The sequence below is a fragment of the Ursus americanus genome, chromosome 18 (assembly GCF_024610735.1).
Source record: "Ursus americanus isolate L20-20 chromosome 18, mUrsAme1.1.p, whole genome shotgun sequence".
Taxonomy (NCBI): Eukaryota; Metazoa; Chordata; class Mammalia; order Carnivora; family Ursidae; genus Ursus; species Ursus americanus.
In genome coordinates this window covers 11131131-11149414 of record NC_142144.1, presented here as the reverse complement: position 1 = coordinate 11149414, position 18284 = coordinate 11131131, and the positions used below count along the sequence as shown (strand labels likewise).

Sequence of the window (18284 nt, the reverse complement as noted above, 5' to 3'; positions counted from 1 at the left end):
ACCTGACCTATTCAAAGAACTTTCAAGGAGGCATCCCCATGTATGTAACAAGCATATGTCCCTGAGTTAAATGACAACAGGCTGGACTGATGACACCTCCTCTGAGCTACTAAAGACTGGGAGGACAATGGCAAGCAGGAAAGGAGAGTCTGGTGCTGGCCAATTAAAGATGGGATTGTACAATGGGCAGGAAAGGTCGCAGAGAGAAGGTCAGCTTAGCCAGGGCCTAAGTTCAAACCTGGACCCCCAAGTGACATTTCAGGAAGTCCCTCCCCTCCATTCTTAGATAATTGCAAAATAAGTAGGTCTCAAGAAGAATGAGTTGTATAGACTTCTGAAATGAAAGGCCGAGGGACAACTGCAGTAATGACAACAACAACAATAATAGCATGAGCTACTTGCCTAATATTCAACAGTTATCGACCCGCTACATGGAAGGCTTTATGCCAGGTATTTGTATCAATATTACAAATAATTTCCCTAACAAATTTTAAGATACATATTATCTCCATATTACAAATGGGTAAATTAAGGCTTAGGGTAGTAAGTTCACACAGCTAGCAGGTGACAGGAACTGAAACCAGGCCTATAGCACTACAGCTATGCTCTTCCCACTGTAATAAGTTGGGATACCTATGCTTTTTATGAACAAATTATAGCCAAAGCCACTTGAACTGAAATAAACTAAAAAGTAAAAATTTAAAAAAAATTATGAAAAGACCACTTTAAAAAAAAACTCTGCAAAGCATCATTCTAAAAGCTGCACGTCTGTGCCAAAATATTACCCATCAAGTACTACAGTAGAGATTATGTAGCATGAAAAGTAGTTAACAATTGATTCAATTTAACAGTGAGGATTAAAATAGCAAAAGTAAAATACAAGATTAAATGTGATGCCATGAGAAGCCAACTTCTATATGAAATGGTTAGAAGGGAGTCCCAGGAAATGTTCGGTAATGGACATGCGTGGGTGATGCAGTGACAACATAACGGCCGGCAGAGTGAGGGAGAAAACACAAAGACCACAGAGTCACCACGTCTTAGCTAGGTGATCTCAGGCAACCTCATTAAACAGCTCAGAACCTCAGTTTTTGAACCTGTAAATGGGAATCATAAATATTTACTTTAAAACTGTTACGAAGAATAAATGTTAACATATGTGAAGTGCCTAGCATTCCATGCATATTTTAATAGAAAGTTATTACTGCATGTTTACATTTCTGTTTTTCTCAATCACCTATATCAGACACACACAAGTATTCTGTTCTGAAGACACAAAGGCAAGGACGGCCATTTTTCCACATTTCAGGCTTTATAAACTAGATGAGACTCACCCTTCAAAATCAGAAACGCAACATGGAGAGAAGAATTCCTCATGAACAGGAAAGAAACAAATATCTGCCTTTACAGATGCAATGGGTTGTAAATAGTGAGGCATCGCAATTCCAAAACCAAGTCGTCCCCAGGCTGTCCTTTGAGATTCTGTCTTGCTCCATCACCCATGAAATGCTGGGACCAGAGGAGGTCAGAAACATTCCTAGGAACCACTGGCACGAAACAGCTGCACCTCCTCCCCCCAACAGTTTCTTCTCCTGCCCCTGGGATGGCTTGTCCTTGAGGCCTGGCAGCCACTCAGGGGAAGGAGTGGCCCTTCCTCCCCAGCAGCTGGTGACCCAGCCAGGCTACTCCACAGCTACCTGTCGGATGTCATTACAGACTGAAGCAGAGAGATCAAGCTGGTTTAGGAAAAGGGACAGAGACAAAGGCAAGGTTGTTTAGCTATCTGGCAATGACCTGGGCAGGTTTAAAGCTCGTTTCTTCATCTCTTCTAGCAGTCCTCCCTACGAGAATTTCTCTAACAAGATTCTTTTCCTTCTCCTATGCCCTATTAAAATGAGCAAACACCTCTACCACGTCCTTCCTTGCTCCCTTTCTTTCAACACCCATGGCCTAGTGGAAGGAACATAGGCTTAGAAGTTAGCCCTCGGTTTGAGAACCCCAAACTTCTCACTTATTAACCACACAGCATTGGGTGAGCAAGTACCTTTTTCCTCTCTAAGCCTCATCTGTAAGATGAGAACACTACTTTCTGTTTTGTAGAGTTGTTTTGAGCATTAGGGATGCACACTTGGCAGAAATTAAGAACTTTAAAAACAGAAGATCTATTATTAGTTATTGGTAGTAATACTGCTTTCAACTTGCTCATCATAAAAAAAAAACCTGTAAGATATGATCATTTTCTTTATGAGGGCAAATACCAAGATACTAACCACTAAATAGCAACATTGTACCTGGTTCTAGTGAAGATGAAAGACAAAAGTTTCTATTATTTTAAAAATCAATCAATCAATCAATCTTTCTATTGAAAGGCAGACTGCCACATGCCAACACCTCATTTGGATGTGTCTAGAGTTTTGGAAGCTTGTACCCTACATTCTCCTACAACTAGACCTCGAGTAGTTCTAGGAGGGGAGAGCAGCTACTCATATACCCTTGACTGAAGAACGGTCCTCCTTTATCGGAGATGGTTGTCCTCTTTGACCAAGCACACAAATTCAGGAGGGATGCATGTGGAGTGGTGAGGGAGGAAGGGGACACCTGTCTAGGTAGCCAGATCAGCTAGATTAAGGGGGTGACAGATGTCATAGCCAGATCGCCCTCACATCCAATAAAACTTTTTAAACATTCAAGGGAGCCTGGGTGGCTTAGTCAGTTAAGCGTCCGACTCTTGATCTTGGCTCAGGTCACGATCGCAGGGTCTTGAGATCAAGCCCTACTGGGCTCCATGCTCAGCATGGAGTCTGCTTGAGATTCTCTCTCTCTCTCCCTCTCCCTCTGCCCTTCACCTGCCACCCTGTGCTCACAGAGTCTCTCTCTCTCTCTCTCTCTCAAAAGAAATAAATCTTTAAAAAAACAAAAAAACTTTTTTAAACATTCAGATCCCACAACATAGGGAAAATAGCCCCTGGTTAATCAAGAGCTGGCCTAAGGGTGTCCATCTGAGAATTCTGATGAAGGTGGTGACAAGGGCTTGACCTAGAGAATTAGAGAATTCCAGTAACTGAAATATGAAAAAGATCCCCTACACCTCTTTTGATGCCTTATCCAATCAATGAGGAACTCAAGGTCCACAAGGTTAAAGGTTTTAATTAAGATCACTCAGGTCACTGGCAAAACTCCAGCTAGGACTGCAACTTCCCAGTTCAGAGGGTTTTCCACCCAGCGTACTACATATCACGTAGCATGTATTTAAAAGAGTTTAAAGAAACAATTATTACTGTAGGCCAGAACTATGCTAGGCTATCTCCATTCCTGTCCTTGAGGGGTATACAGCCCAGTGGCCAAGATAGGAGAACAGATGTGGTATGACTAAGCACTGCAAAGTGTACAAGATGCTTGAGGCAAAGAAGAAAACCTTGACTAAACCTTGGGGACGGGAGTTAAGGAGAGGATTTCTCTGGAAATAATATCCAAGGTGAGTTTTGAAGGATGAATGTAGGCCAGCTTGGTAAAGAGGAGAGATGCGGTATTGAAGGTTCAGGGGTGACAGGATGGGCAAAGAGGCATGCACAGCAGTGCTGCAAGGCAAAGCATGAGGCAGGGAGCCCCACGATGGGGGCTGAGGAGGCAGGTAGGGGCCATTCCAAGCCCAGCACCTACCATCTAGGAGATGCTAGTGATGGGATGACAACCGGGAGGAGAGAAGCCTGGGGACAATTGCGACCCATTCCTTATAGAATCCCAGAGAAAGGAAGATAACTGAGCTCCTTGGCCTGTCTTGAGTCCAGAGGTTTCAGAGTATTTGGAGGTAGGGCTGGGGAAGGTGCAGACAACAAAAGACGATCTTGTTCAGCTAACTCCACCTCACTATTAATAATGAAATGGTTTCTCAGTGATGGCTAATTTTCTGCCCCCACTTACCACGCTGAGATGAACAGACACTCCTGGGTCAGGAATAGGAAGTTTGTGCAGAGTTTCAAGAAGCTCATTCCACTGATTCTCCTGAAAGAAAGAAAAGGCCTAAGTGACAAAAGCAAGGCTGAGCCCTTAGTCAGAGGCCTGCAGGGAGGTCTGGGCACATAGTGAGCTGGAGGCCCTCATGACTGAGGGGGCTGGGGAGGTGCTGGCCCCAGGACAGAAATAGGCTTGATATTCAAGTAGGGTTGGACAAAAGACACTGCTTATAGCTCAATATAAGAGCCAAATAGATCCTCCCACACCAAGTTTGACATTTTCTACTGAGTGAGACACCTACCATGACCGCCTTTTATGGATCATATACCATAAGCTCTCAGCAAACCTATCCTCTCAACTCCATAGCAACAACTTTTAAATGCAAACAACCTTAGCGTACAGGGCGGGGGTGGTTGGGAGAAATAACGATGACACTATAGATCTTGTCTTCATCATCATTACCCTCAATTAATTTTATTGAGTGTTCACTGGATACACACAGCAGCATCCAATTATGGAAAGTTAAAATGAACTACATACAACAGCATGCAATATAGTATGGTGGCTGTGCATTTTAATTAGTGAAATTGAGCCACAGAATGAAATACAAAGCAGTACAAATTATTCGATTGAAAACAGATTCACTTCTAAATGCTCAAAAGAACGCTGCTTACAGAATTATGCAAAAGCCATTTCTCCCACCCTGTGGAATTGTCTGTTCTAATACAATAGTATTAAGCTTACGTGTGTTTCCATTTGTTATCTGTTTGATCCTCACAACTACCCCACTTCACAGATTGAAAACTGAGGCTCTGAAAGGTGAAACAACGTGGCTCAGATCAGCCAGTTAGTAAGTTGCACGACCAGGAGCTACTGTGTTCGAGCCCAGAGACCTCTCCACTGCTTCACAGCAGTCTTGGGTAGTGAATTTTAAGGAGAGGGAAAAAGAGGATGAGCCCAGATTAAAAAGCTGCTTCAATCTGAACTCTGATCATTCAAGTGTCTCACAGAGAAATGAATGTGTGTACACATGCACACATGTTTAATTTTGCTCTGAAACAACCTCGAATTTACACAATTATAGGACAGCAATTTTTTATTTCCTGAACTACTTGAAAGTGAGTTGCTGACATTATGTTTCATCACCTACAAATACACAGGAAATTCTCTGGTACAACCACAACTAATCGTCAAAATCAGGAAATTAACATGGATAGAACATTACCATCAAATCCTCAGATTCCCTTCAAGTTTTATCAACTGTGCCCATAATGTCCTTGGATAGCAAAATAATCCAGCTCAGAATCACATGTTGCCTTTAGTTATGATTCTCTGGTCTTCATCAGTCTGGAACAGGTCCTGCGTCTTTCCTAGATTTGCAGGCACTTGACAGTGAGACCAGCCATTTTGTGGAATAATTCTCAATTACCTGATGTTTCCTACTGATTCAGACTTCAATTCATTCCACTACTCATGATGTTCACTTTGATCACTTGATTAATTCTCTGAAGTCTCCACTGTGAAGGCACTCATTCTCCCTTTGTGCTTAGCAAGCATTCTGTGGAGTGATACTTTATGTAAACATCCCCTTCCTCGGCAAACTTTAACTTATCTATTTACTTATTTATTTTGTAAGCATACGTGGTTTCCTGTTTTATTCAATGGCTACAACTCTTTTCTATTGTTATTTGTTTTAATGCTCAAATTGTCCCAGACTGGACTAGTGGGAACCCCTTATTCATTTCAAGCTCACTTCTGTGTCTTTCTGACATGTCCGCATCATGCTTTGAACAATTCCTTTGAGCACTTTTTGGCACAAAAAGATATTCCAGGCTCATTTTTTACTTTCCCTGCTCTGGCTCTAGAATTAGACATTTCCTCAGAGAGCCCTGGCTCCTTTTAGTGGAAAATGTTATTTAGAAAAAACGATTTGCATACTAGGTGTACTCATTGCTACCTGGGTGTTGCTATCCCCAGACTCTTTTAGTGGTTAGAACCAGAAAATATACTATGCACACAGAGACCCACAATATATGCATCTTTATTGATTTCTATATCACATATATTGAAAGCCATCAGTTCACACTAACGGCTCTAATTCCAATCCTACATAGGAATCCTTCTGGTTTCCTTCCTTTTCATATTTGTAACTGAATTCTATAGAAATGAAGAATCAATCCTATTTTCTTAATATATTTACTTATTTGTATGTAACCAATCTTTTATGACTGACCCTATCCACCCAGAGGCCCTCCTTGCCCTGCCTGAATAGAGACATCCAATGCTAGGCTGCTACTGTCCACTCCTCCCCAACAAGAATGCCCTCCCCACCCTAGGCTCCAACATCCCAGTGCTGGACCACTGCTGCCCCCTTTCCCTTGTGGATCCTTCTAGATCCTCCTAGAGTTCTGATACCTGGTGCCAAGCCACTGCCACTACTATTGCACACGCATAAACAACCGCTTCATCCTTCAGACTCTCAACACTCTTAGCCAGGCTGCTCTCCAGCTCAGATACCCTCTTCAGCCCCTGCCAATTCTTCCACAGGGATGCCTTCAATGCCCCATCCAGGGTCTGATAACCATGGTGGATCAATGACCCAGACAGATACCTTCACCATATATCTTAGGCTCCAACACTCCGCTCTGAGCCGTCATGGTCACTACCCACCCCCACACCCCCCAGTTGAAGCCTACCATGCCCAAAGACTTTTGGACTTGGGGAGGCGATTCTGTTTTTTTAATAAAAGCTCTTTTCTCCTGTTTTAATCCGATGACCCACATCTTGCCAACAAGCCAGTTGTAGACAGATTTCCTATCATCTGTGTCATAATTCCTTTAACCAGAAAAAAAATTAATAGAGTACTGGGTACGGGGGAAACAGACTCCACTAAAACACATCACTGATCACAACTCAACTCTCCAAGAGGCAGGGTCCTTCCTGGGGCAACGGCCCAGAGAACTGGTGCATTAATTCTACGGGGTAATAATCCTATCTCCCCTATGCACAGGTTGTACAAACCCAACCTTTTCTTTTCTTTTAATTATTATTGCAATGAAAGGAAACCCATCTTTGGATACCAGGGACATTGAATGGCTGCTGATGGAGGCTAATGGAAGCAAGTCACATGTATAACAGGAGAGAGGATGTAAACACTTATTTTTTTTTAAGACTTTATTTATTTATTTGACAGAGAGAGAGACAGCCAGCGAGAGAGGGAACACAAGCAGGGGGAGTGGGAGAGGAAGAAGCAGGCTCCCAGCGGAGGAGCCTGATGTGGGGCTTGATCCCAGGACCCTGGGATCACGCCCTGAGCCGAAGGCAGACGCTTAACAACTGAGTCACCCAGGCGCCCCCAAACCCAACTTTTTCTGTACCACAGGACATGTTTTTAAAAGTCTACTGTCTTTTGACTGAAGCATAAATATGGAAGAAAAAAAATATGTGAGTCAATCTCCAATTCTAAGACTGTTAAGAGCCTACATGTGATACAATTCTATTTACTAATGATATCTCTCAAATTTGAGTGAAAACCTCAATGTTTGACTGAAGTGAATTGTGAACATAAATCGATGAACAGGCCCAAGGTAGCCTCTGAATTCATTCATCAAAGAATAAATCACTTCAAAGAATAAATCACTTCCCTCATGACAAAATTTCCTGATACATAACCATCCTTTCAGGGTGAGTGTAGTGACCTAGGAAGCCATTTCTATTAGTTATTCCTTCCCTTTACTGTGGCCTCTGGAATACACTGCTGGTGAGTAAATCTTACTTGAAGGAAAGATTTCTCCATTATACACACATTTTCCACTTTTTCTCCAAAGCAGCATTTCCTCAAGTATGTTCTAGGAAACATCAATATCTCAGAATATTAATATTTTTCATGGAATAAAAAGGGTCTGGGACCAAACAAGATGGGAAGTACTGAGTAACACACGTTTCTCCACAGCAGGACCTTCTCAGAGCCACCAGGGCATGAATCTTAAAGACACAAAAATGAAACACAGCTTTCCCTCTATCCAACCCCAGTATTACTGAACCAGGGCACCTTTTTTTTTTTTGTAAATGGATCTAATGTTCTGTAGAAAGTATGAGGAGAAAAAAATTTCTGTAACATTTAATAATAATGTATCACCAATTAAAAATCTTAGGCCATTTACAAAAAGGAAAATTTAAGAAGTTAGATATATGGACAAATATTCAACTCACTAATAATAAAAAAAATGCAATTAAAACAATGAGACTGTTCATTTGTCAAATAAATAACAAATTCAACAAATGATATGCGAGAGTATGGTGAGCCAGGCACTCCATACATTCCTAGTAAAGGGCATCTTTTAAGAAAACAGTACAATTCTTTTGGGAAACAGTTTTGCAAATTTTTTTTTAAATGTTTATGTTCACTGCCCTATAAATGGCCCCTCCGAGAGTCTCCTCTTAAGGGAATAATCCAAAATGAAGAAAACGCTTTATGTTCAAAGATGCTAAGAGCTATACTTACAGTGGAAAAAAAAAATCCCAAATAATAAAAACTCCCAATCGGGGCGCCTTGGTGGCACTGTCAGTTAAGTGTCCAACTCTTGATTTCGGCTCAGGTCATGGTCTCAGGGCCATGAGATTGAGCCTTATGTCAAGCTCCACGCTTGGCGGGGAGTCTGCTTCTCTCCCTCTCTCTCTTTCCCTCTGCCCCTCCCCCACTTTGTGTGTGCATGCCTGTGCACACGCTCTCTAAAATAAATAAATCTTAAAAAACAAAAAACAACTTCCAACAATAGGGAAATGTTTCCAAGGTCCATAATAAAATGCTATGCACCCATGAAAAATGTGTTTTTACTAGCCTGGAGAAATGCTTCTGTAACTATAGCACCTGAAAAATATGAGCTATGAAAGTCTAAATATAGGCCCAGTTGGCCTTTGACATCCATGGAAGACACTTCAGCAAATCATTTCTTCCAAAAGTACAGTAAAGTAGAGCTAACTTTTTAAGTAATTTTTCAGACCCTTAAAAAACTTACTGAAAGAGCACAACAAAGCCTTACTGGAAGGTGAACTTGAGACATGTGGCTAGGTCACTTGTCAGTTAAGTGTTTTACTCACAAATTGAGCTTTGCAGCATGACACGAGCAATTCAAATTTGTGCCTCAGCAAAATTATAATTTAACAGATGTCATGAACTTCCAGGGCTGCTTGGGAATATCAGCTATCCGATATCAGAATATTAACTCTGAATGCTAAGGGTCTATTTATTATTATTATTATTCCTTTAACTCAAAAAGTAAAGGAAGGAAACATCCCGAAATACTAGTGATTGTTATTTTTGGGAAGGGGGAAGGGGAAACATATCAGGAGTGATTTTTCTCTTCCTTCCTATTTCCAAAATTCCCAAACTTTCTATAAGACATGCATTACTTTTTTGGTAAACATTTTGGTGAAATACAAGGCATGTATTACTTTAATAATCAAAAAAGTTGAAGTTACTTGCTAAAAAGAATCAAATACAAGATAAATACCTGGCCCTTTGTCGTGTAATCCGCCAAGATGTTAAGCAGCTTATAAAATACTTCGAACCAGGGAAGATAGCTGGGGAAAGAAGAGGAGAAGCATGAAATATTAGTATGCAGGTCAAAAACTTCAACCAGGAGCTAATTCGAGACTGGTACATTTCAGTTTTTCCTCTACAACCTGAAGAGTCTTCCCGTTATAGGCTGCTGAAAACCCAGACTGGTAGACTGCTAATTATTTCTGGGATTTAAAAAAACTGCCTGTTGTAAGGTGGAGGACTGAATGTCCATTATAAATTATTCCCACGCCTCAGAGCTAGAACAGGTTCACAGGGAAGAAATTCAAAGCAGACTCTGCAATCAGGAACCATCTCTGAATAGCCCCCCAGGCCTCTCCCACCACACCCACCCTTTCCAGGAAGCTTCTGTGCAAGTTTCGCATGATTGGACACACACACCACACATACATACAGCACTCCCCCTGCTGCTGTCTGCAAGGTGTCCCAAAGGCCCCACGAGCCTGAAACCAGTCATACTGTAGCATCAAACATCCTACCTGTACCGTACCCCTTCCAGACTTACTGCAGGACGAGCTCTAACACTCTGTCCCCACTGCCCTCTACTGGGTCCTGACCACGGTGCCCCTTCACTCCGAGGACAGTCTGGTCCTGACTTCACTCTATCCTCTGTGGGGCTTCAAGAATAATCTTTCTAAAATGCACATCTAAGTGGCCCACAGATCCCGTTCCTCAGTGGTGCCCCCTCACTACTGGACTTCTTAGGATGGCATTGGAGGCTCTCCGTTGTCAGGTCCCTGACTGGCTGCCCGCTCGACTTCCCCACATGCATTCCTCTCTCACTGCAGCCTCCATCCCAGAATGGCCAGACAGCCTCAAGCCTGCACAAGCGTGCATACACTTGGCCCCTTTCTCCCTCTGACCTTCATGGTCTAGGCTAGCTGATTTCCACTCACCCTCCTAACGGTCCTCCACACGCTCCCCATCCCCGCCCCTCACGCCCTAATTCCCTCTTCTCTGCGCTGCCCTGGTGACATGCATACTCCCGTTAGAACATTCCATACACCATGCGGCACTCAATGGTGTGTCTGTTTTGCTAACAGACTGTGCACAGAGAAGGAAGGATCTCATCTTTCTTCACTTTGTCTTCCTGGGGCCAGGCATGGAGCCTGGCATACCATCAGTGCTCAGTGTTGACTGACCAAACACAACTAAACAAAGACTGAGAGCAAAGGCATGTTAATGTTATAGAATTGTTGGTGAACCATCTCCCACCCCCACCCCCGCCGCCCAGAAGTTTCGTCACTTAATTTAAATGGCTTTATTCTCCATTAAGAAACTTTTCCAAAGTGACATATAGTCAAGCGAGGAGGGTGTCGTACCAAGCTCCTGCAGTCCTGCTCGCGTCTGCCCTGCTGAGCGCACGGGGTCCCTTTCTGATAGAGCTGGACGCGCAGCGGAGCGCGGATCCCACCAGGCGCAGGGAACTCAGCACCCCGTACAGATTACCAGCTGTACTGGCGAGGGTAATAGATGAAGTGAGAGGCAATCCAGAGGACAGATAAAGTGCACAGTTCTCCATCATTAACGTCTGTCTGAAGCCAGCACATGCTACTGTAAAATTTAAGTAGCTTATCAAAATATACTGATAAGCAACTTAACTTTTCACTTCTATGACAGTATTATCACTTATGTTAATATGTTTCAATCAGCTCTGGCAGCTGCATATTGACTATTACACAGCAAATGAGTGCTGCCACTTTCCACAGCATTTACTTTGGCAGAGCAATGTAAACATTCGAGAGGGATTAGGGAGGAGATAAGTTTCTCCCTTCCTATTCTGTTAAATAAACCTCGGCTGAGTTAAAAGCCATTATAGTGGGAACAATAAATCCCCTCAGACGAAAACTCTTGCCCAGATTAGAGGACTCTTAGTAAACAAATTCAACCAAGGATTACAAATTTATCCCCCCTGAAAGAGAAAATACCACTAGTTAAATCCAGCAACTCAAAGTCAGGAAGGGGGCGAGGGGAGGAAGAAGAGAAAATATTTTCTTGCAAGGAAATCATGGCCTCAAAAAAATGAGAAAAAAGCCGAAGTCATTTTAGGAATTCTTGATGAAGTGACGTGGGGCAGGCTGGGGTCTCTGATAATTCAGGACTGTGGTACACACGAAAGTGGTTGTTGCCACGAGGTTCAACTGGCCCACAAGCTGCTAGGGGACTGAGGGAGGGTGACGTGGTAGGGCCGCCCGGCCCACACCAGAGTGCCCAGCTTCTCACACACAGCCTCAACCTCACCAAATCAATTCTTTTTGCCTATACTAAGCAGAACCCTCAGCCATGGGACGTTTCGTGGTTACCCTGGAGATCGGCCATTTCTTTCTCCCTGTGGCCTGACCGGACGCAACTGTTCCCCACATGTTGTCCCCTGTGCACTGACAGATGAATATCCAGTGATGGCAGTGTTAAGGTCTTGAAACCAAAACCCAGCTGTCTTCTTCTTCAAAGGATCCCTCTTTTCCCCTGTTGGGAGGCCAGGGTTCACAGCTGAACCTTATCCAGTGGCGTTTCCTGTACTGCTTCATTAGCGCTGGCACGACAGCTCTGCCCTGCCTGCGAGGTTGCAGGTGAGGATATGGAGACCCTCCGCTCCATTTTGTGCGTGTCTGTCATCATGGAGTAAACACTACTTCCCCATCCAGAGACAGGAAACAAACACTCCATTACACTGCTCGTCCCTGGACATCTAAAGGAGTTCCAAACACCTCTGGGCCTGCTCCACTTGCCACCTCTATGCAACCACTGGAGCCCGCAATGCAGAGCACCATCGTGTAGTGCGCTCAGTCCAAGGCTAGGGCCCAAAAGACAAACAACAAACAGTCCCTGCATTCAGGAAGGCCACGGTCCTAGTGGGGAAAAGAGACATATACAACAAAACAGTTTGTGTGAGGGAAGCTGGAACTCTTTTCCAAGGGCTTTATTTAGCTCAGACTTTGGATCAAGTTATAAAATGATCATGGCCAATCAAAAGAGCCTTCCTTGATGGGGAAAAGCCAAAATGGACAAGCCTGCTTCCCAGGCACTGGCCACGATCCGTGGCTTGGGAACTTTGTCCCAGGCTCTGCCATCGCTCCCTGGCCTAACAGTCAAATGGAGGGGTTTTGTTTTGTGTGAGGCAATACGAAGTCATAAACTTGAGAAGAACTCAGGCAGCATCCAAGTATTCCTACACACATGGCTTCACTGACGTGGGCTATCACAGGTCTTTGTGAGATGTGCAGGGGCAGGTTCGAGAGATAGTGCTTAGAGTCAAATGGCCCATGGTAAAAATCACCTGTAAAAGGCCTTTAAGTTGTCCCCAACATAGAGCAGACATGGTTTTGTAGACACAAAGTAGCTGGCCTGAGCTTGGGAGGACATACTGAATGAAAACTGTCTATGTTCCAATCTGTCAGCTTGGTGAGCTGCTTACCCTCCAGCTGAACTCAGGAACTGAGTCCGACTGAGGACAGATGACTTACATTTCTAATCTTGCTCCACTGAATGGACTGTCAGGATAATCATTCCCACTGTTTTGTGTATATACGCATGTGTCTAAGTGACCTTGTATAAGTGTATGTATGATGGGATCCCACTCCAGTGTCATAAGTATTTAGATAGAAAACCATTACAAAAGTTAAAAAGCTCTCCCACATCTCTTGCTAATAGTTGAGTTCAAAGCCATCAGATGAGCCCAAGCAAAGCAGGGGTGTGTGTGATGGGGAGCAATGGAGGCAGACACTGACCAACCCGAGGAAGGTGGTCACTTGAGAGAATAGCAGCTGTGAGCAGGGTGTCAGAGTTCAAGCACGGGGAGGAGAAAATCCTCCTCTAGGGGCCACCAGGCCCAGAGTGCTACAGTCTGAGGGGGGTGAGGAGGATTTCCTCGTGAGGGAAAGTCAGGGCTCCAGCAAGGTCATGAGAGTAGAAACCCAGAAGGAGGCGTGGCTTGGAACATCAGAACTCAAGAGGGGGGGAAGCAGTGTTTAAGTAGGGGAAAGGCCTGGCACTGGGTAAGAAAGCATCTATGTCAGGAGAAAGAGGCTGACTAGACCGGTTTTGGAACCTAAGAGGAATAAAAAGAGCATCTGGAAGGCAGCTCAGTGTGGGATATCAAAGCCTAAATGGGTAGGAGGGCTTCCAGGAAGGGTGGTGAGGCAGAGCCCAAGCAGTTGAGAGGGTAGGAGGAGGCTGCAGTGCCTAAGAGGTCAGAGTCCAAGTGTGGTGAGAAGGGCAGCCATGGAGGAAAGTAGCTACAGCAGTGAGAGTCTGATCGAGACTGATCAAGCATGTAAATATGTAATGACAACCATTACTACTATCAGAGAAGAGAGTTACAAATACGGACCAGGAGAGAACAGGAATGAATCTATGGTGTCGTATTGGAATTGGATGTAACTGTGTGAAATCATGGAGACAAATAAAAGAAACAGAAACACAAATGTATGTATGTGCATACATATGTGTATATGTACATTATACATACATAGATTCTCTAGCTATAGCCACTGAGGGGCCCTGGAAGCAAAGACACCCCAATTATAATGAGCATGCTTAGTGTCCAGATCCTGATTTCTAAGGACCCTTCTTCACTAAAAGGAACCAGAGCTCCTTGAAGAAATGTCTGATTCCAGAGCGGAGGCTGGGAAATATCTTGTTGTGCTAGAGAAAAGGCAGTGTTCAACACATAAGATCAGGACATGCCAACAGGACACAAAAGCCAGTGTGGAGGGGCTCCTACCGACAAAATCTATGACAATCTGAGCATCAAACCAAATAATGATAAAAAGAGATTATGTAATAATAAATAAAATAGAAAATCATGAGTCTGTACTAATATAAATGATCGGAAGTCTGACGAGGATAAGATGAGGATATTCAGAATACACTTTTTAATTGTAAGGGAAAAAGAAGGGAGAAGCCTGGGAGACACAACCTTAAGCACTGCGACAAACTGGAAGTGTGCCAACTGACAGAATGCAGTGAAACAATACCGAAGACTTCCATCATATTCTAGCAGAACCCAATTCTGAGGATGAGGGACTTTCTACAAATTAACAGCCAATGTCAAGTTCATAGAAGTGTAGGAAATGTTGAGGATCTATTCCAGAATAAGATGACAAAAGAGACAAGACAACTAAATGCAACATGTGATTCTAAACTACAGCTTGCCCCTCATACATAGGGGGTCCAAGTATTATATGGTAGTACTGTGTCAAAACTAATTTTCTGATTTTGATTATTGTAATGTAGCTATGAAAAAAAAGGTATTTTGTTTTTTTTAAAGTAGGCTCCATGCTCAACATGGTGGTTTCAGCTCAAGACTCTAAGATTGAGAGTCACCTGCTCTCCCAACTGAGCCAGGCAGGTGCCCCAACAATGCTTCCTTTAAAAAAAAAAAAAAAATACACACTAAAGTATTTGGGGGTTAGTGGGTATTATTTTGGCAACATCTCCCAAATGGGCATTTGTATTGTACTCACAAATCTTCTCTCTATATTTTTTTAAAAATTTTATTTATTTGAGAAAAAGAGAGCATGAGCAGGGGGACGGGCGGAGGGAGAAGAAGCAGACTCCCCGCTGCTTGATCCCAGGACTGATGCGGGGCTTGATCCCAGGACCCCGGGATCATGACCTGAGCTGAAGGTAGACGCTTAACCAACTGAGCCACTCAGACGCCCCTTTTATATGTTCGTTATTGTTTCAAAACTGAAATAAAATGGGAGAGGGAGAATCTAAAGGATCTTTCATTTTATCAAAAATATTCACTTATATGTGGAACATAAGGAACATCATGGAAGACATTAGGAGAAGGAAGGGAAAAATGAAGGGGGGGAAATCCAAGGGGGAGACGAACCATGAGAAACTATGGACTACGGGAAACAGAGGGCTTCAGAGGGGAGGGGGTTGGGGGATGGGCTGGCCCGGTGATGGGTATTAAGGAGGGCACGTATTGCATGGAGCACTGGGTGTTATACACAAACAATGAATCATGGAACACTACTCAAAAACTAATGATGTACTGTATGGTGACTAACATAACATAATAAAAAAAAATAGCATAAGTAGACCAATTAGAGTATAGAGAATAATATGAGCTGGGAAAATAAAATTTTAAATTTTAAACCATGGCTAAAGGGAGAGGCAGGTAAGAGAGAGAATGTCTGGTTGCAACTGTGGGAGTCAATACCCCATGCACAGAGAAGACTGAGCATCAGTGAAGTCTTCAAAGAGGTTGTTCTCAGTGTATGGGAGGAAGGCTGGAAGGGGTGGGGATAGAGTGCATTAAAGATAGAAAAAAAAAATCTCATGAGCAATGACTTGCAGGTTTGACCCACTGGGCCTGACTCAAGAACTGTGAACAGCTGTAATAGCCAGAGAGAAGGGTAGGCAGGCTTCAGGACAGACGGCAAGGTAGGGGTCAAAAAAGCCAGATTCCAGGGGCCTGTCATATGCCAAACTGATGGGCCTCCCCTTTATTCTGTAATTACCGGGGGACCAAAGGGCTGGTTAAAGAGAAGTAACATTCTGAGGATGAGTATTTAGAACTAGGTAAAAAGTGATTATTCCCCCCTCGGCACAGTCCAGCAGATCTCAGCCTTACCAGAACATGTCCACTTTGTTACCCTAAAAAGAAAATCTTAGATAATCTAGTTTATACATAATTTTTAAAAAGATCAATGTAAGTTCTGGTTCTAATATAAATAATAAAAAGAAAAGTACTTCATAATAAAATTTTAACATTTAAACACTCAGACACCATACTATTAGCGATATAATGAAGTGGTACCTCCCTGGGTACCGTAGAGCTGCTTTTAACTTAGGTCTGGAATGAGTTTAAAGCTAAGAAGAGTGACATAGAAAAAGGTCTTTCAATTTTTCTCAGTGATTTCCACTCCCTGAGGAGCTCTTAAAACTCCACCTTGGGTACTCCAAGAGAGGTATCCTTTCTCTTCTCATTTCCTGTCAGATTTTGCTGAGATTCATCGGATGACAAAGCATCCCCTGGTTAAGGCTATTTGGCATTCAGTATTTAAAGTTTTCAAAAAACAATCCTCCCCCCAATTAAAAAAAAAAAAAAAAAAAGGCAAAGCAGCATGGCATATGCTGGAGACAACACAGATTTGCGTCAAAGAACCCTGGGGGAATCTCAGTTCTGATACTCTCTAGCTGTGACACCTCAGGAACACAATCTCTCTAAGACGGGGCTTCCTCTTCTGAAAGAGATTCACCACCTAACTAATGTAAGTGAGGTATGCAGACACACCCAGGCTGGTGCCTGGGATACTCTTCCCGCCCCTCTCTGCCTAACATTCCGGCCGATCTCAGCTTTGGGAAGCTCTTTTTGGTTCTGTCTGGGTCAGACGTGTCTTTAGAACTCGGTCCAGGAAGTCCTCATGCCCTGCAGTCACCAGAGTGAATAGGAAAGCATCAGCCCTTACAAGAGGAAAATACTCACGAATGCTGTGTCCACTTAAACCAGTAAGTTCCCACTCAGCCCTTCTGGTTTGACCTAGTATCTCTCCCTGCTCCTCTGTCAGTGTCTTGTTGGTCAAACGTCTACAACAAAAGGAAATAAAACTACAACCATTGCAAAGGATGCAGGATTTCATGAAGCCCTTGTTTGAGATGATGGACACCCGCTCAGGTTTGCGGCAAACTGGCCAACAAACGAAGACCTGGCAGCATCAGACCAGGTAACAAGGGACAAAGAGAAAACTCAAAAAACAAACAAGGACACTGGCACAACAGTCACAAAAGAAAATGAATTCAATATCAAAGGATTCAGAGAGGCCTGAGAGAAATTGATGAAGTCCTCAAATACTTTTGGAATAATTACTCTTTTAATGATTATGCTGAGAAAGTCAAACATAAAGTGTTACTATGTCAGAAAAACCATAACCTCTCCCCTAAAAAATCATTATTGTCTCATGATTTATTCTATCCCAGAAGGAATGCATTATTGGAATAAAAGCTAGTTTTTTGTTGAAACCAATTTATTTTTAAAATTTGAGTTTCATTTCTTTTTCTAGATAAAAATCCTAAATAAAGTTTCCCCTCATTTTTACTATAAAAATTTGGTCCCCATTTCAATAGACACATTTTACTCCCAGAATGTGAGGCCCTTCTGGGCTGACCCTCCATGCAGACTCACCATAGTTTATAATGCAAGATTCTTTTCTTTGTCTTCTCCAGTAGTGTCAACACCATGAGAGCAGGGATCATGGCTGACTGTTTAGTCTCTAATGTGTGCCTGGCACAAGTTAGACATTCAGTAAGTTCCCTTGACAGTTGTAACTCATGCCTGTAGTTTCTACTAAGTCCACTGCCACTGGAGTAACAGTCAACTAATCTTATTGGAAGGCAGGGCATTTTGGTAGGAAAATGATCCAGAACCAAAAATGACCCCTGCCAAGGGACTGCTGGAGTCTGTGACAAATTATTAGAATAGAGTGCGTAAACAGTCAAGGTCGATCATGAAGGACGCACAAAGTTAAGGTTTCTTGCCCCTGGCCTATCCCTCCAATACAAGTAAACATCACTATCTACTTTTCGTATTCTTTTTTTTTTTTTTAAAGATTTTATTTATTTATTCGGCAGAGATAGAGACAGCCAGCGAGAGAGGGAACACAAGCAGGGGGAGTGGGAGAGGAAGAAGCAGGCTCATAGCAGAAGAGCCTGATGTGGGACTCGATCCCAGAACGCCAGGATCACGCCCTGAGCCGAAGGCAGACGCTTAACCGCTGTGCCACCCAGGCGCCCCTAC

At 43.2% G+C, this 18284-nt stretch overlaps 1 protein-coding gene across 7 annotated transcripts in view; it reads right to left on the bottom strand.

Moving 5' to 3' along the window:
• Positions 1-18284, bottom strand: part of DENND1A (DENN domain containing 1A) — a 489116-nt gene that overhangs the window by 254360 nt on the left and 216472 nt on the right. For 6 of the 7 annotated variants that reach the window (XM_045790973.2, XM_045790978.2, XM_045790976.2 and 3 more), the window contains 2 exons: positions 9468-9537; positions 3922-4002 (listed from right to left, as the gene is read on the bottom strand). In XM_045790973.2, the coding sequence (XP_045646929.2) occupies positions 3922-4002; positions 9468-9537 (151 nt within the window). Of the gene's footprint in view, positions 1-3921; positions 4003-9467; positions 9538-10857; positions 11115-18284 lie in introns of those variants that run through there. The other variant, XM_045790977.2, reaches the window with a different exon arrangement.